General features: G+C 50.3%; 1 protein-coding gene across 2 annotated transcripts in view; it reads left to right on the top strand.

Annotated features, from left to right (window-relative positions):
* Positions 1 to 16,922, top strand: part of ddhd2 (DDHD domain containing 2) — a 29,530-nt gene extending 12,608 nt beyond the window's left edge. For both annotated transcript variants that reach the window (XM_043681223.2, XM_043681225.2), the window contains exons 8-17: positions 1,196 to 1,404; positions 2,782 to 2,888; positions 4,791 to 4,880; positions 5,473 to 5,568; positions 5,863 to 6,024; positions 8,459 to 8,614; positions 10,216 to 10,318; positions 11,848 to 12,024; positions 15,341 to 15,506; positions 16,192 to 16,922. In XM_043681223.2, the coding sequence (XP_043537158.2) occupies positions 1,196 to 1,404; positions 2,782 to 2,888; positions 4,791 to 4,880; positions 5,473 to 5,568; positions 5,863 to 6,024; positions 8,459 to 8,614; positions 10,216 to 10,318; positions 11,848 to 12,024; positions 15,341 to 15,506; positions 16,192 to 16,273 (1,348 nt within the window). In that variant the 3' untranslated portion in view covers positions 16,274 to 16,922. The remainder of the gene's footprint in view (positions 1 to 1,195; positions 1,405 to 2,781; positions 2,889 to 4,790; positions 4,881 to 5,472; positions 5,569 to 5,862; positions 6,025 to 8,458; positions 8,615 to 10,215; positions 10,319 to 11,847; positions 12,025 to 15,340; positions 15,507 to 16,191) is intronic.
* Positions 16,923 to 25,616: the final 8,694 nt, after the last annotated feature.

Genomic DNA, 25,616 nt, shown 5'->3' with positions numbered 1-25,616 from the left:
TGGGAGAGTGCGGGTAAGCGGAGTTGAAATACCCATCAGCCATCAGACTCGATGGGCCAAATGGCCTTACTTCCACTCCTTTGTCTTATGGTCTTAACACAGAGTTGACCCCAGCTTCAAATTCCCTCCACCCCTTCCCCCTGCCTGATCCCATGTCTAGCCCTTCCCTTCCCCTCCACCCTGACCTGTCCATCTTCCTCCTCTGTTCCTGCTGACCAATCATAATAACTGCCTCCCTGCATCCACCAATCACCATCCCCCTCCGACCCTTCTCTCCCCCCCCCCCCCCCCCCCCCTCCCCCCCTCCCCCCCCCCCCCCCCCCCCCCCATAGCCTGTATTTACATCTCGGCTCCCTCCCCTCCCCCAGTTCCCCTGGCCTTGTCCTGATGAAGGGTTCTGGCTCCTTGAGTGCTATCTGACTTGTTTGCCAAGCTTTCCAAGCTTGGTGTCTACTGAGTCTGGATCTGACCTCTGCGTTGTGTTCCTGGAGCCATTTCTCCCCCCCCCCCCCCCACCCAACCCCAATCCCACCCCACCTCAGGTTACCTCAGAGCTTGCCAAGCCTGGGGCTGACTGGTGGGTGGGCGGGTGAGAGGGCTTCACTGGGAGCTGGGCATCGAAGCATCGTTGTGCATTTCTGAGGAAGGGTCGGGCGCTGCGATGACAACGGCAGGTCCCACCACGTGCGCATGGGGATCATGGGAGAGGTCACCTCAAAAGCTCCCCTCTCCACCAGGCCTCGGGAGAGAGAGAACCCAGCAGCTCCCAGGCAGGAATACTGTGGGAGATTGCTGCTGGTTCATCTCAGGGCTTTTGGAATCCATGTTAATCCCCCCGTGGTGACATGTGCATCCAGGTCTCCCTGCCCTGTTGAGGAAGCGGTTGGGTATTTAGTGAGGTTTGAGTGAAATGTCACCCCAAATGACATTGGGGTGCTGTCATGGGTGGTTTCTGGACAGACAGCAGCTCAGTCGGAGCTCCCTGGTGTGGGCACCTCCTTCCTGCAGTTGGTCACTTGTACCCTCTGGGCTCTCCTTGACCTGTCCTGGAGTCTTGCTCCCTTGGGACATGCTGGAAACTGTGTCCCTGGCATGTTGCGTGTCCTGCAGTCAGTGCCCCCACAGCCATGGGTAAACTTTCATAGATTGGTATGTCTCCCTCTTGCTTTCCTTTTCCCCCCCCACCTTACTCCAGGGACATTCGGAAAATTACACTGCCCAGTATCAGCCGTCTGCGCCATTTCACCAACCAGACATTGCTGGATCTCTTCTTCTACAACAGTCCCACCTACTGCCAGACCATCGTCGACACGGTAGCCAATGAGATGAACCGCCTGCTCACCATCTTCCAGCAACGCAACCCAGACTTCAACGGAGGGGTCTCGGTGGCTGGTCATAGTCTCGGTAAGACCCAGGCTGGTGCCTGGTCACGGTCTTGGTAACGCTGAGGCGCACTGCTGGCTCTCTTCACCAACTCCCCCCCCGCCCCTCCCACCGGGTGGGATCACTGCGGTCAGTGCATTGATTGGACTCCTGTGCTAGTGTTTGGTTCTGGGGGAGTGGGACTGCAGGTTGATAGATAGTACAGCCCCTGCAGTTGTGTCCAGTGATGCCTCATCCATCATAGTCAGGGGCTGAGCCCTTCCTCACCTACTGGCTCTTTTTTCTTCTCCCAGAGACTGACCGGATGCCCATGGTTACCTGTCCACCCACCTTGGCCTCATCCACACTCCACACCATAAGGTACTGCAGAGCACAGAAAAAGGCTCTTCAGCCCGTCTGCTCAATCTCTCTGCTTATAGGATAGAACGGAATCCCTACCATTCGGTCCACTGAGCCTACACCTATTCTATCCCTGTAATCCTGCCTTTCCCATGGCTCACCTATCTCGCCTGCACATCCCTGGACACAATGGGGCAGGTTAGCATGGCCAATCCACCCTAACCTGCACATCTTCGGACTGTGGGAAGGAACCCATACAGACATGGGGAGAATGTGTAAACTCCACACAGACAGTTGCCCGAGGCAGGAATCGAACCCGGGTCCCTGGTGCTGTGAGGCAGCACTGCTAACCACTGAGCCACCGTGCCACCTGGCTTCCAGACTCATCTCAGCGTTTTGTTCAACTCGTTTTACTCCCACGTTTGTAACTTTCCCTTGAATCATATCTTCCCGAGTGGACTCAGGAGCTGAAATGTAGGGGGGCGACACATGTACCAAAACAGCGATGGGCAACATCACTTTCCTTGCTGTGTCGAATCTCCTCCCCCTCCTTTGGTTCACCGAGGGGGGTGTCATGACCACTTTCAAGGTTCAACATGGAGGTAAGACTCGGGAGTGGGGGGGAAGGCAGTGCACTCAGTCTCTGGATTGTGCTTTGACCTCTGTGCGCTGGTCAGGGCTAAGTGAGCAGCATGAAGAGGCTGTTCCTAAATTCCTGTCAGGGATGATGGTGCTGAACATCGCGGTTGGCACTCGTCAGGACACAAGGCAAGAATGCTACGTTCCCAAACCAACCCAACCATTGACTCTCCGGGCAACGCTGAATGGTTGGCCACGCCATGTGATTGGCTGAGATTGCCCTGTGATTGTTTGTTTTGAGAGTTGCTATGCCGATTGGGGTGGGGGTGTGGGTGGAGCTGCCTTGGGGTAACCTCATCAAGATTCACTGCCAAGGCCACTCTCTCCAATCCTTCTGGGAAATCGGGTCGATTCTCTCCACACGGAGAGTCGTGACACATGTGGACGTGGCTCTCACTGCCTCGTCGTTTTTTTTTACAGGATCCTTGATCCTTTTTGACATTCTGACAAACCAGAGCACCTCCAACCACAAGGGGCATAGCACGGGTCGGCACGCAGCGAGAGAGGACTGTCGCTCCTGCATCAAGGTAATCCCGAGTGGGCGAGCCAGGAGGCGCTGAACGCGGTCTCTCCCTCCCCCGCTCTTGGGACGAGATGTGAGGTTTGCGAGAAGGGTCTTCACTGGGATTGGCACACGTTCTGGGAACCAGAGTCTTGTGAATTCAGTAGAATGTCGGCGGGTGGGGGGTAGTGGGCGTCGGGGAGGAATCTCATAGAAACATCAAAACCTCTGACAGGGTAAACACAGGAAGGATGTTCCCCACATCCAGGGAGTCCACAAGTCTGAAGGGGTCAGAGTCTGAGGTGGGCCATTGCGGACTGGGATGGGGAGGAATGTCCCCACCCAGAGAGTGGGGAGCCTGTGGAGTCCTCACCCACAGAAAGGAACTGAGGCCAAACCATTGCATGTTTTTTCAGGAAGGGATGAGGTATATTCCTCAGGGCTAAAAAGAGCAAAGGATCGTGGGGAGAGAGCAGGAACAGGGGACTGAGTTGGATGTTTACCCATGACCATATTGAATGGCAGAGAAGGCTCAAAGGGCCGAATGGCCTCCCCCTGCCTCTATTTTCCACGTTTCTTTCTTTCATCTGGCACCTTTGTGGGGCGCCCTTCGAATATTGTTGCTCTTGTTCGTGTTGATCTAGCCCAGTAAAACTTCTATGCCTTTGTCTGTCCAAGTATGTCCTTACTGTGGTTTACTCACATACAAAGCTTTTCCCTGTACTCATGCACACGCGACAATGAACTTACTCCAATCCAAATGGAATTGATCGCCTCCTTGTGGAAGTGAGATGTCACCTCCTGTTGGGAGGCACCTCCCCGCATTCACAGCACAAGCATGGTGGACAAGCTGTAGCATTAACGTGGAGCAGGCATGGGAGGTCACCACACTGTCCCGGGAGTCTTTGGTTTGCACTGGGAAGTGTCCCTGCTTCTGAGCTGGGGACTCCAGGGTTGAGTGCCTCACCTGTGACCATCACAGGAAGGTATGGGCTGAGAATCGACCTGGAAATCCCCAACGCACTGATGGCAGGGTGACGTGAGAGACAGAGACCGCTGGTCATCCCTGTGCCACTGGAAGTGAAACAATGCCGGAGTCTCCGCTCCAATGCTATCCACAGCTCCAGTCTGGCACGGGGATGGGGGTGGGAGTGGCTGTGGGCTGTCTCCCATGGGGAGCAGTCAGGCACCAACAGCGCAGGGTCTGCTCCCCGGTTGGTGTGCAGTGGATTGTGGTGCTGGCTGTCTCTGTGCCTGCCTGTGGTGGAGGTGACCCTGCTGTGGGACCAGCCTTTAGAGCTGGGTGAAGGTGAAGACAGCCATTTCCTGGGCCAGGTGGGGGAGTGTGGCAGCTCCCGCATTAAGTCAGGACCTTGTCGAGCTGAAAGGGTTCCCCATGCCAAGGGGACAGAGCATTCTTTCCCTGAAACCTGCACGGTCACCTATGACGGGGAGCTGGGAGAGGGGTGATGGTGACCTGATAGGGGAGGCTGCTGTGGGAAGTGGGCCAGAGGTTGTGTGACGGATTCTAGCAGGGACGGGACAGCTGCGAGGGGCTGAAGGGCCACCTCTTGGTGCACGTTTTATCGACCTGCAGTTTGAAAAGTTGACCTTGAACCTCCGTCACAGTTAAGTATTGCTACTCAAGTCACCGAAATGTAGGAGAGAGGTGAGGATGCCCTTTGACCCTCCTTCAGACCGCTGAGCCATCCAGCGGGATCCTGACTGATCGTCCAATTCTGTGCCCTGTTCCTGCTTCTCCCCCACATCCTTCAGCTGCACATTGCTTCCCTGAATCTGTTAGGATGCTTGCCTCTTGCTTGGTATTGATGACCCTGCTGTTACTTGACCTCAGTATCGTGTGTGTCTGGGGATCTTGCCCAGACTGGAGCACGATACTGAAGCATTTTCTCATTCCTTCCCCCAGGATGTCAATCTGGAACAGGTTCTGAAGGCACATGGACTCTCGGAATTTTTGGGTGTTTTGGAAAAGGAGAAACTGGATCTGGAGTCACTGGTGAGGACCAACTGCATATCTCCACCCATTTCTTTTCTTGTCCCCTTTCCCTCCATTTGTGTCAGTCCCACTGCTTTTGGGATCAGTCTCCCACTCTCCTCCCCCACCCCTGCTTCCTCCATCCCCTCCTCGGTCTTTGTCAATTTCCCCACCTCTCCCTTCAGAAAGAGACGATGTGAAGATTGCCTGGCAGGTGGCTCTGGAGGGAGGAATTCCCACAAGTGGACCAGCCTTCCCCCACCTCACCCTAGTTCTAAACTTCCAGCTCAGCACTGTCCCCATGACTTGTCCGGACTTGTCCTACCTGCCTATCTCCTTTTCCACCTATCCACTCCACCCTCTCCTCCATGACCTATCACCTTCATCCCCTCCCCCACTCACCCATTGTACTCTATGCTACTTTCTCCCCACCCCCACCCTCCTCTAGCTTATCTCTCCACGCTCCAGGCTCACTGCCTTTATTCCTGATGAAGGGCTTTTGCCCGAAACGTCGATTTCGAAGCTCCTTGGATGCTGCCTGAACTGCTGTGCTCTTCCAGCCCCACTGATCCAGAGTGCAGCCCCTCAGTCTCACTCGTGTTGTTCTCCCCAGGTGATCTGCTCAGACGCTGAGCTGAAGGAGTTGGGGATCCCCCTGGGACCCAGGAAGAAGTTGTTGAGCCTGGCGAAGGAGCTGGTCGGAGTGCAGGTACACCAGGATCTGCTGCATCACCAGGGGGCTTGCCTCAGTACTGGGATTGAGGCGGGGGAGGGGAGAGGGGAACTGGTAGGTACCGGTCTGGGCTAGGGTTCACTGGCAAATGGTTATGCAATCCGACTGGACTGTATGGGGGCTGGCGAAGCCGGGGGAGCGGTGGGCGGGGTGGAAGAATGCAGTGTGCCCCTCCCCACCCCAACTGAAGGGGGAGCGCTGTGGCCCTCTTGATCTGTCAAGCTCTCCATGAGTTCCCTCACTGACTGGTCTCCTCCCCGTGTGCGACAGGAGAAGCAGGACCAGATGGGTGAGCCGGCAGTGAGGCCTCTCCCAGAGAAAAGCAGCCAGGCCAGAGAGCAGGCAGGCAGTGGGGAGGACCCCCAGCGCCCGCTGTCCACCAGCAGCATCACCTCGGTCAGCTACGAGCAGTTCGATGTCGGCATTGGTCAGGTAAGCTCCCTCTCTGTGTCCCTGGTTTTGGATAAGCTCAGAATAACAAGGAGCCCCTCTCGCGCCCGCTCCGTCATTCAGTAACATCTCAGCTTCAACTCAGCTTCCTTCCCTCTCCCCATTCCCCTTCAGCCCATGATTATGTAAAAATCTCTTTGTCACCTCCTTTGTATGGTTCAGTGTCCTTGCAGCCACCACCCTGGGGCTGCATTCCAGATTCATGACCCTTTTGAGGGAAGTAACTCTACCTGTTTTAAACCTGCTACCCCTTCTCCTGAAGTGTTGACCACACATTTGGAAGCATCTGCTCCACATCTGGTTTGTCATCTGCCTTTCACAGCCTCCATCCCTCAATGAGATCCCCTCTCGTTCTCCTAAACTCCAGAGATTATTGGTTTTCTTATGGACCAGGGCGGACCTGTCAAAACATTTCAAGAAATAACCCAGACCCTAAGTAGTGGGTGGCACGGTGGCCCAGTGGTTAGCACTGCTGCCTCACAGCGCCAGAGACCCGGGTTCAATTCCCGACTCAGGCGACTGACTGTGTGGAGTTTGCACATTCTCCCCGTGTCTGCGTGGGTTTCCTCCGGGTGCTCCGGTTTCCTCCCACAGTCCAAAGATGTGCAGGTCAGGTGAATTGGCCATGCTAAATTGCCCGTAGTGTTAGGTAAGGGGTAGATGTGTAGGGGTGTGGGTGGGTTGCGCTTCGGCGGGGCGGTGTGGACTTGTTGGGTCGAAGGGCCTGTTTCCACACTGTAAGTAATCTAATCTAATCTAATCTAATCTAATCTTCTCCAGTTGTTTCAAGCAAGTGTAAAGTGGATATTCCAGGAGGGATGCAGCTGGTGAAAATCCCTTGGGTTTTAAACAAAACAGAATTTATTTACAGAGTACTGAATGAACCACAAACGAGAGAACAGAATACAGAATAACTTGACCCATCCAAAAACCAACAGACTATCCCACCTTAATGATGCTGGTCCAAGATCCTGCAACAATGCCCATAAACAGCCCTTGGCACAAAAGGGAACATCAAACACAGGGTCTTACACGAGAGATGTCAGAGAGAGGGGGAGGATCAGCATGGACCTGCTTCCGAGGGTTCAGCACCTTCACAGCTAACTCCCTGCTAAAACCAGACCAAAGCAATGCTGAGCTGGGAGAACTGGCCACTCCCCTTCCATTGATTTTTTTTTAAACTTGAAAGCCTTGTCGAGTAGATAAAGACCTGTGTCTTTACAACCCCTCTGGAAAATAAAAATCCAAGGACAACCTAACGTTGTTGAAGAAGCAGCATAGTTGCAGTTGAAACTGCTCAATCTCTCTTCAGAAGACAAACCTGTCACCTCTGGAATCGATCCAGTGACCCTCCTCCAAACTGACCCAGTACAACAACATCCCTCCTCCAGCAAAGAGACCAAAACTCTGTGTAATACCCAGGTCAAGTGTCACTAATACTCTGCTACTGTAATGTTCCATTTGTTTTGCAATGAATGCTGTAATTCTGTCTGACCTCCTCCTTACCTGGTGTAATTGTAAAGGATCTTTCTGTGAATGTTGGCAGTCACCCCGATCCCTCTGCACTGCGGCACACCGAAGGTTCTGTCCATCTGGATAATAAGTTGCCTTTCCAATCCTATTAATGAAATGAACAAGTTCGCACTTATCCACGTTAAAATCCATCTGTCAAACCTTGATCCTATCCCTGTCTGTTTGTGAATTTCTTTGTTTCTTCATTGCAACTTCCTTCCCAGTTCTTTTAGGGTCTTCCCCGATGTCATGAGATTATTTTCTGTCCCCACATCCAACTTGTCCAATTCCCGGTTAGTGCTGACTTGGCTTTGACTTGTCGGGTTATGTTGTTCAGGTTAGCTGTTATTGGTCACAGATACAGGTGTACAAACAGCTGCACGTGCTGTGCTTTATTTTAGTTGAATCGGGGACGTGGATGTCTCTGAGTGGGCCCTGCATTTATTGCCCACCCCGAGTTGCTCTAGGGAAGTTGATGGTGAGCTGTCTTGAGCGCCCCATGCTGTTGGTCGCTTGACAGCATTGATGAAGAAATCTAGCCTCCCAGAGCAGGCACCTTCGCAACTGAGGATCCACCCCTCTCCTGGGCAGAGGGGTGGGGGAGAATTCCCGAGGTCACTACCATCTGAGTGAAGAAACGTGTCTTTAACCGCCACCTTCAGCGACAGGGTTGACGGGGTGGGGTTGGCGATGAGGATCGGTGTAGCCCCTTGCCACAGATAGTCCACCGTGCAATGAGATTGCGTCCCCTTCCTCCTTTAGGTCAGCGCTTTCTCATTGTCCCCCTCAACCTGGGGACCCAAGGGGGAGCTCCAGCTGCAGCTCCCCCTACCCAGATGGGCCGAATGGTGAAAAGATTGCCCTTGTGCTCTTTCTCTCCTGCTCCCCACCCACCACCCTGCAGGTTTCGGTCAACTACCCACCCATCAGCTTTCAACCAGAGATCTTCTTCACATTTGGTTCACCAATTGGAATGTTTCTGACTGTCCGAGGGTTGAAGAGGATTGACCCCAACTACACCTTCCCAACGTGCAAGAGATTCTTCAACATTTATCACCCTGTGAGTAGCTGTTTCGTTGATTCCTGGTCTGGTCCCAGCATCCAAACAGTCATTATGGGGGATGGCAGGGAGAGTGCCAACACTTCCGACCCTGTTCCGTTCCCTCCCTGCCTGTCGGTTTCACGGGGACTTGGAGCCATTTGAATGACGTAGAGAATTGGGTCAGCGGGAGACCCCCACAGTCACCCATCAGGAGTTTGAGTGAGAAAGGGAGACACTGTTTGACAGCATCCATAACGCACAGGACGAGACTTGGTCCCGTTTCCCATCCAGGGCAGGAGAGGAATGCTCTGGGCAGTGGTGTGGCATTTCCAGCCCATCCCCGCATGCCCCTTGTGAAGGTGGGAGTGAGCTGCCTTGTTGAACCGCTGCAGTCCATGTGACCCAATGCCCTGAAGGAGGCAATTCCAGGATGTTGACCCAGTGACTGAAGGAACGGTGATATATTTCCAAGTCACGATGGTGAGAGGTTCGGAGGGGAACTTGCAGGGGGTGGTGTTCCCATGTATCTGCTGCCCCTTGTCCTTCTCGATGGAAGTGGTTGTGGGTTTGGAAGGTGCTGCCTGAGGATCTTTGGTGAATTTCTGCTGTGCATCTTGGAGATAGTACACACTGCTGCTATTGAGCTCCGCTGGTGGAGGGAGGGGATGTTTGTGGGGGCTTTGTCCTGGGTGGTGTTGAGCTTCTTGAGGGTTGTTGGAGCTGCCCCCATCCAGGGCAAGTGGAGAGTATTCCATCCCACTCCTGACTTGTGCCTCATCGATGGTGGACAGGCTTTGGGGAGTCAGGAGGGGAGTTAGTTGCCTCAGGATTCTGAACTGGGAATATCAGGGGGGAGGTGATGGCCAAGTGGTATTATCACAGGATGTTTAATCCACAGGCTGAGCTAATGATCAGAAGGCCCAGATTTGAATCCCACCAGGACAGATGGTGGAATTTGAATTCAGTGAAAATCTGGAATTTAGACTGTGTCCAGTGTTGATTGTCTTTGGTTTAGGAAGTCATCTTTACCTGATCTGGCCAACATGTGACTCCAGACCTTAGTATTGAGGTTGACTGTTCACTGCTCCCTGGAATGGGTTATAAATGCTGGCCTGAAAATGTGTTGCTGGAAAAGCGCAGCAGGTCAGGCAGCATCCAAGGAGCAAGAGAATTGACATTTTGGGCATGAGCCCTTCTTCGGGAATTCCTAAAGAAGGGCTCATGCCTGAAACGTCGATTCTCCTGCTCCTTGGATGCTTCCTGACCTGCTGCACTTTTCCAGCAACACATTTTCAGCTCTGATCTCCAGCATCTGCAGTCCTCACTTTCTCCTATAACTGCTGGCCTCCTGGGAAATGATAACCGTCCAAGCCTCTGACTTGCTCCTGCAGCCACAGTGTTTCAATGGTGGTGAGTCCTGCTGAGTCTTTGGTCAGTGGTCACTCCCAGGATATTGCTGATGAGGAGGAGATTGTTTTACCAGCGAGTGATGCTGTGTCAGTGATGGCCTCCTCCCTGGGGGCAGGGTGGCTGGGTGTTATGAGCCAATCAGACGATGAGTTTAACTTATACACCCTTTGACCTTGTGTCTGTCTGTCTGTCTGTCTTTACTCCTGCAGTTTGACCCAGTGGCCTACAGGATCGAGCCAATGATTGTGCCGGATTTAGAACTGGAACCCATGCTGATCCCTCACCACAAGGGCAGGAAGAGAATGCACCTGGGTAAGGCACCACACTCTGGGGCAGAGAGGCGGGGGTGGTCTCACCCAAAAACCTGAGGCAGGCCCCCAGTCTTTCTCCACTCGGTGTCCACCTGACCATCAACAAGAATCTCCCTGGCCTCAGCACGGTGTTCAGATGTAATCAGGTCCACCTTCTTGCCCTGAGGATGTCCAGTTGACCAGAACTGGAGGTGGGGGAGATGGGAGGAAGATTCAGCTGTTGTCCCATTCTCCGCCACCCATCCAAGCATGTTATTCCAATTTCCCAGCTTCCTTCACCTGTACGTTGGGTGAGGGAGACCTCTGTCCATGTGGATGAGGTTGTCCCATGCTTTTGGCAATGGGTGGTGGCCTGATGTGGTCAGCACTGAGCACAGGCTCTTTGTCACACCCCTGCATGACCATGTCAGACCTTCCCTGAAATCCCCACTCACTGCTCCTTCCAGCCTGTACTCCTCTCAGCTCCACTGTCTGAACTGGAGGCCAAGTCCTCCAGCAAGGCTGGGTCTCTGCGGCCAACTCTCAACCCAACTCTGTCGCCTTGTTTGGGTGGCTGGGTGGATGGCTGGATCTATTATGGGGCTCTGTCTCAGTGTGTCAACATGTCCCTATCTGTGCATGCATCAATCCCTGTCTCTGGTGTTATGTCCCTGTGTGTGTGTGTGTGTGTGTGTGTGTGTGTGTGTTTGTGTGTTGTGATGGTGCCATCACTTTAAAAAGGTTATTTTGTCCTTGTTTTTTTTTAAAAAGAGAGGTTGTAAAGGCAGAGGTGTCAAAATGTCTGCAAAGAGCCAACTGCAACGCTGGCTAGTTCTCCTGGTTGAGGTTTTTTCTGGTTTGGTTTAGCTGTAGCAGAGAAGGTGCAGGGAGCAGGAAGTCAGAAGCTGCTTCACTGCAAACAGGTTCAGGCCTCTGTCTCTGAAATCTCTCCTGCCTGGAGGAACCAGTGATTGAATGTACCTTTTGCCAAGGGGTGTGTTTGTGGGATGTTACGGGAATTGGAACAGCTCCTCAATTAACTATCAAGCCTGCCGAGTTTTCCAATAATCAAGTTATTCGAAATTCCGTATTCTTTTGTTTGTGATTCAACTGTAGTGGGTAAATAAATGCTGTTTTGCTTAAAGCCGAGTGGTCTGACCAGCTGTATCACTCCTGGACTATCCACTTCACACCGACTTTTAAACTCAGAAAACATTAGAGTCTGAGCTACCTTCTGAAAATACTTTGAGAGGCTCTCGCCTGGTCCCTAACAGTGTGTTAGGGTGGTGTTCCTGTCTCTGTGCCTGTGTGTGTGAACATCTGCCCTGGACATTGAGGTATAGTCTGAGCAGATAGCTGTTCATTAGAAACAAGCGCTGCTTCCAAGTGAAAACAGATGCTGGTAAGTTGCAGAGCAGAAGAGTTCTCTCTTTTGTGAAACTATTTGCCATTCTGGTTTCTTGAGAGCAGTCTTTGAGCAGAAGTTTACACATCAGCTTGTCTCTCTCCTGGATGTATACATTATCAGTTTTATTTCCTCTCCCCAAACAGAACTGAAAGATAGTCTGACGCGGATGGGCTCTGATTTGAAGCATGGTCTGTTCTGTTCTCTGAGGAATGCCTGGCAATCGTTTACCCGCATCCAGTCCCCCATGCCCCAGCTGCTGCCAACTGATACATCGACTATGGGATATCAAACCAATGAACCAGCAGCCAAGGAGATTCAAGGTAGTGCTTGCTTTCCCTCTCCCTGCCCTCTCTCACACTGCCCGTCTGCTTTTTACAGCATGCTTCCTTCGAAACAGAGCGTCCCTGTGTCTGCGCATTGCCACGCCTCACTGGAGCAGTGTGATGGAGCATTAACCCGTCTGTAGCCAGCTCCTGTGACTGTCTCTCCGTCTGTCTCACACAAACACACACACACACCCATACACACACAAAATATAACTGAACTGACGCAAATCCCTCGTTTACCCCAACTGACTAACTCACAGAGTCATAGAGATGTACAGCACGCAAACAGACCCTTTGGCTCAACTTGTCCATGCTGGCCAGATATCCTCAATTAACCCAGTCCCATTTGCCAGCATTTGGGACACATCCCTCTGAACTCTTTCCATTCACATACCCATCCAGATGCCTTTTAAATGTTGTAATTGTACCAGCCTCCACCACTTCCTCTTGCAGCTCATTCCATACACGTACCACCTTGTGCGTGAAAACATTGCACCTTAGGTCCCTTTTAAATCTTTGTCATCTGACCTTAAACCCACCCCTCCAATCTCTGTGCTGTATTAGTTAGAGTGTCACAGCCATCCTCATTCCTAACCGCTGTCTCATTGGAGTCTTTGTGTGCTTGAGCCCCTCCTAGGTGTGGAATCCCCTGAGGACAGGACCCCACCCACTCTCCTTCTCTTTCCTCCCTCTGGGATACTCCTAAAACAACCTTCCTTGACCAAGCTGTTTTCACTAAATACTAACTATAGACCGGTGAGCCTGACCTCAGTGGTGGGCAAGTTGTTGGAGGGAATTCTGAGCGACAGGATGTACATGTATTTGGAAAGGCAAGGACTGATTAGGGATAGTCAGCATATCTTTGTGCATGGGAAATCATGTCTCACAAACTTCATTGAGTTTTTTGAAGAAGTAACAAAGAGGATTCATGAGGGCAGAGCAGTAGATGTGATCGATATGGACTTCAGTAAGGCGTTCGACAAGGTTCCCCATGGGAGACTGATTAGCAAGGTTAGATCTCATGGAATACAGGGAGAACTAGCCATTTGGATACAGAGCTGGCTCAAAGGTTGAAGACAGAGGGTGGTGGTGGAGGGTTGTTTTTCAAACTGGAGGCCTGTGACCAGTGGAGTGCCACAAGGATCGGTATGGGTACACTACTTTTTGTCATTGACACAAATGATTTGGATGCGAGCATAAGAGGTAAAGTTAGTAAGTTTGCAGATGACACCAAAATTGGAGGTGTAGTGGACAGCAAAGAGGGTTACCTTAGATTTCAACAGGATCTGGACCAGATGGGCCAATGGGCTGAGAAGTGGCAGATGGAGTTCAATTCAGATAAATGCAAGGTGCTGCATTTTGGGAAAGCCAATCTTAGCAAGACTTATACATTTAATGGTAAGGACCTAGGGAGTGTTGCTGAACAAAGAGACCTTGGAGTGCAGGTTCACAGCTCCTTGAAAGTGGAGTCCCAGGTAGATAGGATAATGAAGAAGGCGTTTGGTATGCTTTCTTTTATTGGTCAGAGTACTGAGTACAGGAGTTGGGAGGTCATGTTGCGGATGTACAGGACATTGGTTAGGCCACTGTTGGAATATTTCATGCAATTCTGGTCTCCTTCCTATTGGAAAGATGTTGTGAAACTTGAAAGGGTTCAGAAAAGATTTACAAGGATGTTGCCAGGTTTGGAGGATTTGAGCTACAGGGAGAGGCTGTACATGCTGGGGCTGTTTTCCCTGGAGCGTCTGAGCCTGAGGGGTGACTTTATAGAGGTTTACAAAATTATGAGGGGCATGGATAGGATAAATAGGCAAAGTCTTTTCCCTGGGGTGGGTGAGTCCAGAATTAGAGAGCATAGGTTTAGGGTGAGAGGGGAAAGATATAAAAGAGACCCAAGGGGCAACTTTTTCACACAGAGGGTGGTGTGTGTATGGAATGAGCTGCCAGGGGAAGTGGTGGAGGCTGGTACAATTGCAACATTTAAGAGGCATTTGGATGGGTATTTGAAAAGGAAAGGTTTGGAGGGATATGGGCCGGGTGCTGGCAGGTGGGACTAGATTGGGTTGGGATATCTTGTCGGCATGGATGGGTTGGACCGAAGGGTCTGTTTCCATGCTGTACATCTCTATGACTCTATGGCCCCATGTGGCTTGGTATGGTTTCTAAGGTTTACAGTACTCCCACAGAGCTCCTTGTGACAGCTCATTATCTTATGGGTGCGATGTGAATGCACATCTCAGGGAGTGGGCAGTGCCCCTTCCCGTGGGTCAGAAGCTCCGGGTTTGAGTCCTCGCTCAGGATTTGGTGACCGTGGATTAGGGGTAGGAGGGTGCAGTGGGTCTGTTACGACATATAAACCCTGCTGCTAATTTAAACTAGACACCACAGAAAACCTCACCCCATGCCCTTATCTGTTAAAGTGTGAATGACAAAGACCTACCAAATCCCACTACTTAAAGAAAAAATTAACAATTTATTCATTAACTCCAAGAAAGAAGAGAACATTAACCAACAACTATCTATACTGCAAACCTCCTTTGTCCCAGTGATTTATCTACCTCCCAGTCTACGACAGAAAACTGAGCTGATAAAATCCCTCCGATTAAGTTAACAAAAAAATCACTTTTCAAAACCAGCCAGCTGTCTATTTTCCGGTGTGGATTTTCTTGGGTCTTTTCTTCAGTCTTCTGCACAGATTTCATATGAACAGGTCCTTTCCGAGGGCATCTCTGCGGGCGCAGTCTGTTGGTGCTCTTTGCTGCTCTGGCTAAATGTTCAAAATGTCTGATTTTTATACCCCAAAACAGAGGATCGTCATTGATTGGTTTGATGTCGTCAAAACAGTAAAACAGTAAAAATCAAATGCGATTGGATTTTAGTATCTTGGGGCATAATTTAAATGGCTCAATTTGAATTGTTGTGGAACGTAGCAACTCTGTTTCAGCTATTTGTTTCACATTTTTCAGCACACTCTGTGCTTGCAGTCAGTCCTTAGCAGCTTTCACTCTCTCTCAAAGGTACAATACATGCCTACAACTTTGTAACTGTGTGTGTGTGTGTCCTCCCTGAGTTGCTCTAACACATCAACCTGTGAAAGGTAGGCTGATTTGGGGGGTGAGATGGGGGAGAATCCTGGTCAGTCAGCCCCTCCCATGTGAGAGGAGCAGAGCAGGAAAATTCCCATGCATGGGTTGGAGAGGATGAGGGCCTGAGTGAGACAGACAGACCCAGCGAGCGAGTGAGTGAGTGACACACATACACAAACACACAGTTGGTTGTTGTCTGAGGTATTGCTGTGTTTGTCTTGAAGCTGGTGAGGAGACAGACAGCAGCTGCCCAGTGCAGGAGGAGGAGAAGGAACAGGTAAAGATAGGAATGTTGAATGGAGGAGATCGGATTGACTACGTGCTACAGGAGAAACCCATCGAGAGTTTTAACGAGTACCTGTTTGCTCTGCAGAGTCACCTCTGTTATTGGTAAGGGCAGTGTGTGTAAGGGGTGGGCTACAAGGTCAAGGGACTGACCTCCCTCTGCACCGCTCAGATTGTCTGATCCCCCAGTCCCCCATCTGTCTGATTTCCCCCCCCCAGTCCCCCCCGTCTGTCTGACCCCCCCCAGTCCCCCGTCTGTCTGACCCCCCCCGGGTTTCCCTGCTGTCTGACCCCCCCCCCCCCCCCCCCGCCCCCCGGTCCCCTTGTCTGTCTGACTCCCCAGTTCCCCCCAGCCTCTCTGACCCCCCAGTCCCCTCATCTGTCTGACCCCCCCCCCAGTTCCCCCCAGTCTCTCTGACCCCCCCAGTCTCTCTGACCCCCCCAGTCTCTCTGACCCCCCCAGTCTCTCTGACCCCCCCAGTCTCTCTGACCCCCCCAGTCTCTCTGTGCCCCCAGTCTCTCTGACCCCCCCAGTCCCCCATCCCTGTCTGTCTGACCCCCCAGTCTCTCTGACACCCCTGTTCCCACCCCTGTCTGTCTGATTCCCCCTGTCCCATTGCCTGTCTGATCACTATTTCCGTTCAGCAGCTCTGTGTTGTGATGCACTCTTAGATCTTGTCAGACCATTGAACAGTTTAAAATCCTTGCCCCTGTTGTTTCCCTCTGTTGTTTAAAACGCGGTCCTCATCCTTTCCGGAACTGAGCTAATCCTGTTGTCTGGTCATTGCAGGGAGTCTGAAGACACGGCACTGTTAATTCTGAAGGAAATCTACCAAATGCTGGGAGTCACCTTGGAACAAGTGCAGCACTGATGGCTTTCGACCAGAGAGCCCCCACCACCCATCAGATTGACATTAACAGGAGCCAGAGCACATTGCCCGTCATTCCTTATCGAGCTCCACTTCTCCAGGGGCAGCAAGAACACTGAACTGATCCCAACTTTGTCTGTGTGTGTCTTACACAGGGCCTGGAGTTCAGGTCTGATGGCCAACCTGTCTGAACAGCACAGCTAATGGCAGGCATGTTCCCAGAGAGACCCATCCATGGGGGAGACAAAGGGAAATGACTCACCCACAAACTCACAACTGGATCCTGTCTGCTGATGAGGGGGCTGTATGGACAACGCAAGGTGACTCTACATGGACCAATCTACACAGGCTTATTTATTTTCACGTTAAAATTCCATTTGGGTGATGAGCAGGTTTGAGGAGAACCACGTCTCATTTGATGAATGAGTTTCCTCTTGAGATTCAGAAAATGAAACTCCCAGTGAAGCGACCGACTAACAAGGTTCCCAAGTTGGACTGCTCTCAGGCTGTGTTGTCTAACTGCTGTGCGCTCACACCAAAGAGAAATGCAGCACTGACTCTGGGGGAGGGGAGGAACGGCGGACTATCAGGGGAACCTAATGCAATGTTACCTTTTGTACCAGCAATAAACAACTCACTCTCTCTCACTCTTCTTGGAGTCTCTGAGTAGTGTTGTTTTGGATGTGGAAACTGCAGCCTCTTGTCCATCCCTCTCAAATAGGTTCTGCTTAAGGGCAACTCAGAGTGGACAATAAAGGCAAGTCCAGCCAGTGATAGCCATGTGCCGTCAATTAATTGTGCCAAAGAGTTGTGCATTTGTGTGAAATAGCTACATGGAGGAAAGAGCACATGGGAGTCAACAGACCAGTAAAGGAGCATTGTTTTCAGTTGCAAGTTAAGTTGCCAATCAACTCCGCTGGGGGATTGTGTACAAGTGTGGGCGCCACATTGTTGAGGAAAATGGGGATTCTGTGCAGAAGCGGTCAATGAGAATGGTTGCAAGGTTGAGAAACTTCAGTCACAACGATAGGTGAATGGTTTCTGTCTAAGAATGTTCAAACAGGTGGCATCTTGTAGATCCCCGAATGATCATCTTTCACAGTTCTCTCAATACAAGCAAGTCGTAAAAGCAAGCAAAACTAATGTCATTGACAAAATACCGTGCAAGGACTATAACAAACACTACATTGGACAAACAGGCAGAAAACTGGCCCCCAGGATACATGAGCATCAACAAGCCACAAAACGACATGACCCTCTCTCACTAGTATCCTTACAGACAGATGAGGAAGGACACCACTTTGACTGGGACGACACATCCATCTTGGGACAGGCTAGACAGAGATGGGAATTCCTAGAAGCTTGGCATTATAATGGGAATTCCATCAATAAACACATTGATCTGGACCCCATTTACCACCCTCTGAGAAATGGAACAGGAAATGATGTCACCCACCTTAAGAGACCAAGGCATGTAAATAGAAAGTGAGCCATACTACCAGCACTTCACCAGAGGCTCACTGATGATGTTACCTCGTATAGTGACGACACGTCTAAAACAAACCTCCAGCTCAGCGAGCAAACTTACATCCAGAACCTCAACCTGAGTTACAAATCTTTCCAAAAGTTGCTGTTTCATGTTGGGTGTTGGCTCAGTGATCTCAGTGCCTGTCAAGGGTTCTGGGTGAGTCTGCTTGCAATTAGGAATCCTCTGCAGTTTCATGGGTTTAACCAATTGATAGGGGCTGTAGGAGACTCATGATGGATGAAGGAAACAAGACATGTCTAAGACCCAATAAGAGATGATGGCTGTGTAATATTATCGCTAGACTATTAATCCTTAAACACAGGTCATGTTCTGGGGATTCAGGGTTGAAGCCTTTCCTTTGGTGTTGTAACCATACTATAGTTAACTGGGAATAACTGACATCAAGTGGAGAATTGGAGGCAGGAGAATGGGCAAGGAAAGGCATAGCTAAGGTGCTGCAATGCCACCACAGGCAGGAGGGTATCATTACAATGTGACATGTTTACATGGGAATTTTCCATTCTAATCAGAAATGCGTACACCAACACGTCTCAGATTGATGAAAACGGGATCCATCTTCCCTATTGGATCCGAGCTGGAAGTGCCGGAAGTAAGGAGGGGAATAGGTGTGTCTCGTGCAGGGCCAAACAGTTGTTTCTAATGGCTCTCCCTTGCTTCTGTCCCCAGTGTTTTCAGAGTGAAATCACTGGCTTGCTTCAGGACAACTGATGCTTCAGGTATTTCTCTCTCTCCTTTGGCCAGGTTGCCCAGTATATCAAGTTTGAAATGCCAGTGCTGCAGAGTTTCATTGTCAAACTGAAGGAAGAGGAAGATCGAGAGGTGAAGAAATTAATACGCAAGTGAGTTCTTGTCTCGGTCTGTTTCACATTTTTTGTTAGTTTCAATTGTTGGGCCGAGGGAAGAGTGGGACACGAAGGGAGTCCAGGTCAGAGAACTAACACCTGAACCGCGACGACTTGAACTTTGGTCAGAGCTCTGAACATTGGGTTAATTGAGAGAATTACTCAGTAATTTGTAATACATCTCCCTGACGTTACCTCTTTGAATGTGTTTGTAACAGCAGCATGACTCGTTTACACAGGAAATTGTAATGCAGTACTGAGGGAGTGCCACACTGTCCCTGATAGCTGTGTATTATATCCCACTGCTGAACCCCCCCCTTCCCTGGGGTGGTACTGAGGGAGTGCCACACTGTCCCTGATAGCTGTGTATTATATCCCACTGCTGAACCCCCCCTTCCCTGGGGTGGTACTGAGGGAGTGCCACACTGTCCCTGATAGCTGTGTATTATATCCCACTGCTGAACCCCCCCTTCCCTGGGGTGGTACTGAGGGAGTGCCACCCTGTCATTGAGGATGGACAATGAGACATGATGGTGTTTGACTCTGCAGGTATTCAGTCATGCGTGCTGTTCTGGAGACGCGAGTACAAGAGTTAACAGAGTCCTGGGCACAGATTTGAAGCCTGGCACAGCGGGTAGAACAAATGGCACAAGACATTTAGATGTGGGCACTCTCTCGGATGTTGGTATTGGGTGACAATGCCATGACTATGCACTTGTCAAGCTCCTGTGGAGTGGGACCTTGGCACCTCCCAAACTGTCAGCTGTCAGGAGCTGGGAGGCGGGTGAGTGGGTGGGTGTGGAGGTTCCGAAATGGGGGTTGTCCTGTGCTCTTTGGGAAGGGATGCTTTATCTTCAGAAACACTCCAATAAATCCAGCCAATGAACCAAATCCTCCTCTTCTCCCATCCACCCCACAGCCCTTTGTTCTGTCCCGTGAACATTTGCAGAGGTTGGAGTAGGGGGGGAGGCTAGTTGAACCAGGAACCTGATGCCTGGAGTCACATAGAGGCTAGACCAGCTTTGCACTGTTCCCTCTCAGCCTGTTGGTCCTGTCCACAAATGACCAGTCCCCACTGATGGGCCCTGGCAGGTTCGTCCCCTCCCCCCTCGGCATTTCCCAGTCAAGGTTGAGGTTCAGGAGAGCAGAATTCCTCCTCCTCTTGCCTCCATGTTGGCACCTCCTATTGTCGAGCTCTCCCATTTTTGCCGGATCGGTGAACTGGAGCAGACTGGGAATGGGAGTCCCAGAATATTCCAACACATCTCCACTCACAGATGCCTAATGTCATTCTCAAACCCTGACACACAAGGAGTGAAAGTGTACGTGGTGGTAGTGATCCTGATATGGGGCAGGGGGAAGAATCCTCTTCAGTCACAGCACAGAAGCGATGCTACACTCGAAACAAGGTGAAGTCTCCATCCTGTTAGCATGGGGCTGCTCTCCGAGAGAGGGGAGACTGGTGGAGGTTTAACCTGGGGATCACGATGCCTCAGGGAGGAAGGTGTAGATTAAGAATCAGAGACCTCCATGATAACTTCAGCCGAGGTGGGAATCGAACTAGCTGTTGGTGTCACTCTGCATCGTGAACCAGCCATCCAGCCAACTGAGCGCCCCTCCTCCCTGTGTAGGCTGGGGTGAAGTGGACGGAGGCAGTGGGGGAGGTGTGTGAGAGTAACATTAATGAACAGAGGGAATCCTGCACATGACTGAGGTGCAGTTTTTGCAGTGTCCCATTGGTCCCCTCACCTGACTGACCATGTTGAGCCTCAGGGACAGGATGTTGTAACTGAAGGCAGTCTCTGTGTAGTTGGGAGCTGAGCTGGTGATCTGGAAGGGAGACCGCATAGGGCCAGAACAGTGCTGTCATTCAGGAAGCATCTGTTCATGTGATGGAATTCCATGGAGGAGGTTTGGAATAGGTTAGGGATAACTCCCATTCTCCACAATGGCTGACTGCACTCCGTATTCCCAGTCAGTCAGACCCAATTGCTCCAAAATTCCACCCATTTGGCCGTCTCTGGTCCAAAGGGCCGAATGGCCCATATCTGCTTCTGTGTTTTTCAGTGAATGCCGTGTAATCAAAAAATTACCTCAACTTGAGTACAAAAAAAGGTTTTTTTTTTTGCTGTGTTCTCCTTTCAATTGTTGATATTTCTGATTTGATGAAAATTTGGCTTGTGGTGTATATTTAAGACTGGGTAGAGAGATTCTCGATCGGTCTGTCAGATCAGCCAGGATCCTGTTGTTCAGCGGGAAAGGTGGGGGTGCTGTGGTGTATTAACTTATTCCCTGAGGTTGTGGAGTCAAAGCTCCAGGCAGTCTGCCAACAGACTCAGCATCACAGGTCAGCTGGCCCAAGGAAGTGTGCACCCCCCACACACTCCACACCCTGACTCCTTACCCATCCTGACAAGGTTTCTGCAAGATGCCCACAGTTCCCAGGTGCTTGATCCCTTCCTTCCTAACGCCTGGCAAATCCCCTTTTGTGAGCACCACCCTGCTTCCCAGGACACAGCATCGCCTTCCCATCAGTGTTCAACCCGAACTTGAAGCAGACTGTAAGAAATAGGTATATTTTTCTGTCGCAATATTTCATGACCTAACATACATTCGGATAGTTTTAAAATATCTCAGCTATTTTTTAAAAAGAAAGATGGAATTAAACTGAGTCTAACAAATGTGCTACCTTGGTGTTTTCATTTGCTGTGTGTTGGAGTGAGACTGAAATGTGAAACTGCCCAGTCCTTGGTACAGTTTTGTGATTTTGAGCATCAATTTGTCTCCAGTTTTGTAACCAGATTACCGAGTCCCTGCACTACACACAGACCAACTTGTTCACACCCAGCTTAGAACAAGGATTTGAAAAATAGCAGCAATATTTCATTCGACAAGCTGTTAGCACGGTTGATGTTCTGATGCCCACAGTGCTCCAGGGGAGGGACTTGTTGGTTTGGAACCACAAAAGAATGAGAGGAAGTCTAAATCCTTCAAGACGAGACCTTTTTAAATAAAATCCCTCAGGGGACTTGTGCACTGCTGGCTGGGCCCAGCACTTATTGCCCGTCCCTAGTTGCCCCTTGAGAAGGTGGGGGGGTGAGCTGCCTTCTTGAACCAGCACAGTCTACATACTGGAGGCGGACAAACTATGCAGTTAGGAATGTAGTTTTGACTCAGTGACAGTGAAACAATGACAATTGTATTTTTTCATCAGGATGGTTAACGGCTTGGAGGGGAACTTGTCATCTGACAAGGTAGTATGGTCCGTGCACTGACTTCCCTTGTCTCGCGAGATGTCACAGGCTTCAGAATAACTTGGATTTGTTTCTTCTTTTCCTGACCCCTGGGCGATTTCACTTCTGGGCAGGCTTTGTGTTCAGAAAGGAAGACAGCCACTGATAGCTGAGCTTCAGGTTTGAGTGGGAAGAGAGAGAAAGACAGTATTTTGGTTCTCTCGTGACCAGCCCTATTTCCCAGAGAGGTCTGTGGAAGGAGAAGGGAATATGACCCATCAGCTGTTTTACAGGAAGGTTTGGAAAGGTGAAGACCATTCGCACCTTCGACCATTCTGCTCTCCCAACACTTGGCTGATCTTCTCCCTCAGTGCAGTTTCCTGTACTCTCTCCTTTAGTCCTTGGTGTTTTTACAAGGGTTGACCGGTGTTGTTTCCTGTTGAACATTCTGTCAATGGCTGAGCTCCCACAACTCTCTGGGATAGACCATTCCCATGATTCAGCTGTCTGAGTGAAGAGTTTCTCCCTCTCTCCTTGCCAAACGGCTTGTTGTTATTTGGGTGATAGTGACCCTGGTCCCAGACTGTGATCTGCCAGGGGAAAACAGCCTTCCTGCACCTACTCTGTCATGCCCCATCACAATATAATTCACTTCAACTGAGTAGACTCTGCTGACCAGACTGAACCTCCAAGAGACTAAGGGAGATCATGTTTGCATGTGGGAGAGTTTCAGGATGAAAGCAGAGGATCTAAAATAAAGAGTAGACAGGCAGGAGGCTGGAAGAACACAGCAAGCCAGGCAGCAGCAGGAGTTGGAGAAGTCAACGTTTCAGAAGTCACCCTTCTTCAGGATTGGGGGTAGCTACTGATTCATCCCTCCCATTGACCAATCAGGTTGGACCCAGTATCTGTATTCACCTATCACTAGCTGATCATTCCACCCCATTCCCCACCTAAACCCATCCCCCTCCTTCATCTGCAGCTCCCCCCAGAATGGGCAGAAGTGGCTCTGGAGATTGGCTGCATTAACAATCAGCTTCCAAAACTCCCCAGATTCTGACAAGTCGAATGTGCCACTTTCTCTGTTCAAGAAAGCAGGAGATGTGAAGCCACAGGAAAACACTGGAATTGATTGTTGAGGAGGGAGAAGCTGGCCATTTAGAAAATTGTATGAAGCAATTTTTGTCAAATGTCTCAATTTGCAAAGTGTAACAAGCAGGGAGCACAGAAGATGTAATGTGACATGAGGATCAGTGTGACAGGAAGGTGGGGGTGGAATTAGTTTAGTGGATATACACAGCAAACACAGGATGGTGCTTTACTCAATCTACAATGGAGAGGCTTGTAGAACCCAATGAGAGGCTGCTCAGCACTTGGAGATTCAAAATGATCCTGAATTGGACCGGTGAGAGAGAGAGAAAGAGAGAGATGTTGCAGTGGACAGTGTGTGCCCAAGAAATGAGAAGCCCCTTCCCAGTTGTTGCATTGGGTGAGACGGGTACTGAGGAATGACACTCTGTGTGATAGGATTCCTCTGGCAGGAGGGTTGTCAATGCACGAGGACTGAAGATGGTGAACTTGCAAACTGCTTTATTCTCGGATTAATTCTGGTTGTTGTAAACAATTAAATTGTAAAAAGTGTAGTCCAGTTTTGAACCAGTGTCTCTCAGCATGTACTCCTCCAAGCACCTTACTCTTACCAGGTGTGTCCATGTGTACCCTGGAGGTTTGGGGATGTCTCTGAATTTATATATCTGCTGTAGAGAGCTGTGTTACTTAATCAAATGATAAGTTTACTCCCCAAAGCTTAGTGAGTGTGAAAATACTGGTAGCACAGAGGAAAAGTAATGGACTTGTGAATAGACAGAGTTTGGGTTCAAATCCCACCACAGATGTACAAGATTGCTTATATTTTGGGGGTTTTGTTTTGTTTTGTTTCGAGCTGTAAAACCCAGCAGCCTCTGGTGGCACTCCCTACAGTTATCACGGAGTTTGCACTTGATCTTACTCAGCAATCAGTTCACTATCACCCTGAATTAAATTACAGCTAACCTTTCCTACCTGAGGCTATTGCTAAGGCACTGCCTGGGACTTGAACTCAACACCTTTCAGATCTCATCCAAACGCTCTAACTGCATGGCCACCAGACACATGCCTGAAAGGTACTGTTTTTGGGAAGTACTTCTATGTTCAGTATCTTTCATCAAAGACCATGTGCTCATCTCAGTGATCCAGCTCCCCTGAAGCTTGGTTGGAAAAGGTTTAAGGCCATAAGACGTTGGAGGAGAAGCAAGGCCATTCGGCCCATTGAGTCCAGTCCGCCACTTAATCATGGCTGATGGGTGTTTCAATCCCACTGCCCCGCATTCTCTCTGTAGCCCTTAATTCCTTGCGAGATCAAGAATTTATCAATCTCTGCCTTGAAGACATTTAACGTCCCGGCCTCCACTGGACTCCATGGCAACGAATTCCACAGGCCCATCACTCTCTGGCGAGAGAAATATCTCCTCATTTCTGTTCTAAATTGACTCCCTCTAATTTTAAGACGATGCCCACGGGTCCTAGTCTCCCCGTTTAACGGAAACAAATTCCCAGCATCCACCCTTTCTAAGCCAGACATTATCTTGCAAGTTTCTGTTAGATCTCCCCTCAACCTTCTGAGCTTGAATAAATACAATCCCAGGATCCTCAGCAGATCATCATATGTTCGGCCGACCATTCCAGGGATCATCTGTGTGAATTTCTGCTGGACATGCTCCAGGGCCAGTATGTCCTTCCTGAGGTGTGGGGCCCAAAACTGGCCACAGTATTCTAAATGGGGCCTGACTCGAGCTTTGTAATGTCTCAGAAGCACATCGCTGCTTTGATATTCCAACCAATACAAGCAAAAAAAGAAGAGTTGGCATCATTTTAACTCTATAGAAAGACTTAATAACATAATATTTGATCTGTGAATCCCAAGTCCTGATGTTCTATTTCATCTTTGTCTATGTTCTCCCTCCTCGATTATCCATCAGTTCTTCCTGATAAACTCCATCAGACTGCATAATCACTCACAGAGTCAGTTCTGAAGGGGTCAGACCCTTCAGTATCTTCCTCAACCAGAGAAAGGCCAAGGCAGCAGACAGATGGGAATCTCACCCCAACAGGTTCCCCTCTGAACCATTCCCCATCCTGACCTGGAAAAGTCAGTCGTACCTTCACTGTCACTGGGTCAAAATCATACAGGAATACAACACAGAAACAGACCCTTCGGTCCGACCATAATCCCGAGCTAAACGGGTCCCACCAGCCTGCATTGGGCCTCCATCCCTTCAAGCATTCACATTCATGTACTCAGCAAAATGTCTCTGAAAGAGTATCAATGGACCCGCATCCATCAGGGGAGCTGCAGATAAAGGGGGATGGTGGGAGCAGGGTGGGGAGGTGGAGTTAGGTGAACACAGGTCGAGGGTACGACTTGGTTGGTCAATGGGAGGAATGAAGTGGAAGGGAGGGGGAGGGGCTGGGAAGGGAGACAGGGGCTGGGAAGGGAGGTGTTTTGAAATTGGAGAACTCAATGTTGACTCCTCTGGGCTGTAGGCTGCCCAGGCGGAAGATGAGATGTTGTTCCTCCCATTTGTGGTTTGGTTCGTTGTGGCAATGGAGGAGGCCAAGGATTGTCATGTCGGAAAGGGTGTGGGAAGGGGAATTAAAATGGCTGCTGACTGGGAGGACTGGTC

This window comes from Chiloscyllium plagiosum, unplaced genomic scaffold (assembly GCF_037043375.1).
Source record: "Chiloscyllium plagiosum isolate Xiang-an unplaced genomic scaffold, Cpla_swu_hap1 HiC_scaffold_48, whole genome shotgun sequence".
In the NCBI taxonomy this organism is placed as follows: domain Eukaryota; kingdom Metazoa; phylum Chordata; class Chondrichthyes; order Orectolobiformes; family Hemiscylliidae; genus Chiloscyllium; species Chiloscyllium plagiosum.
This window is presented reverse-complemented; position numbering and strand designations above follow the sequence as displayed.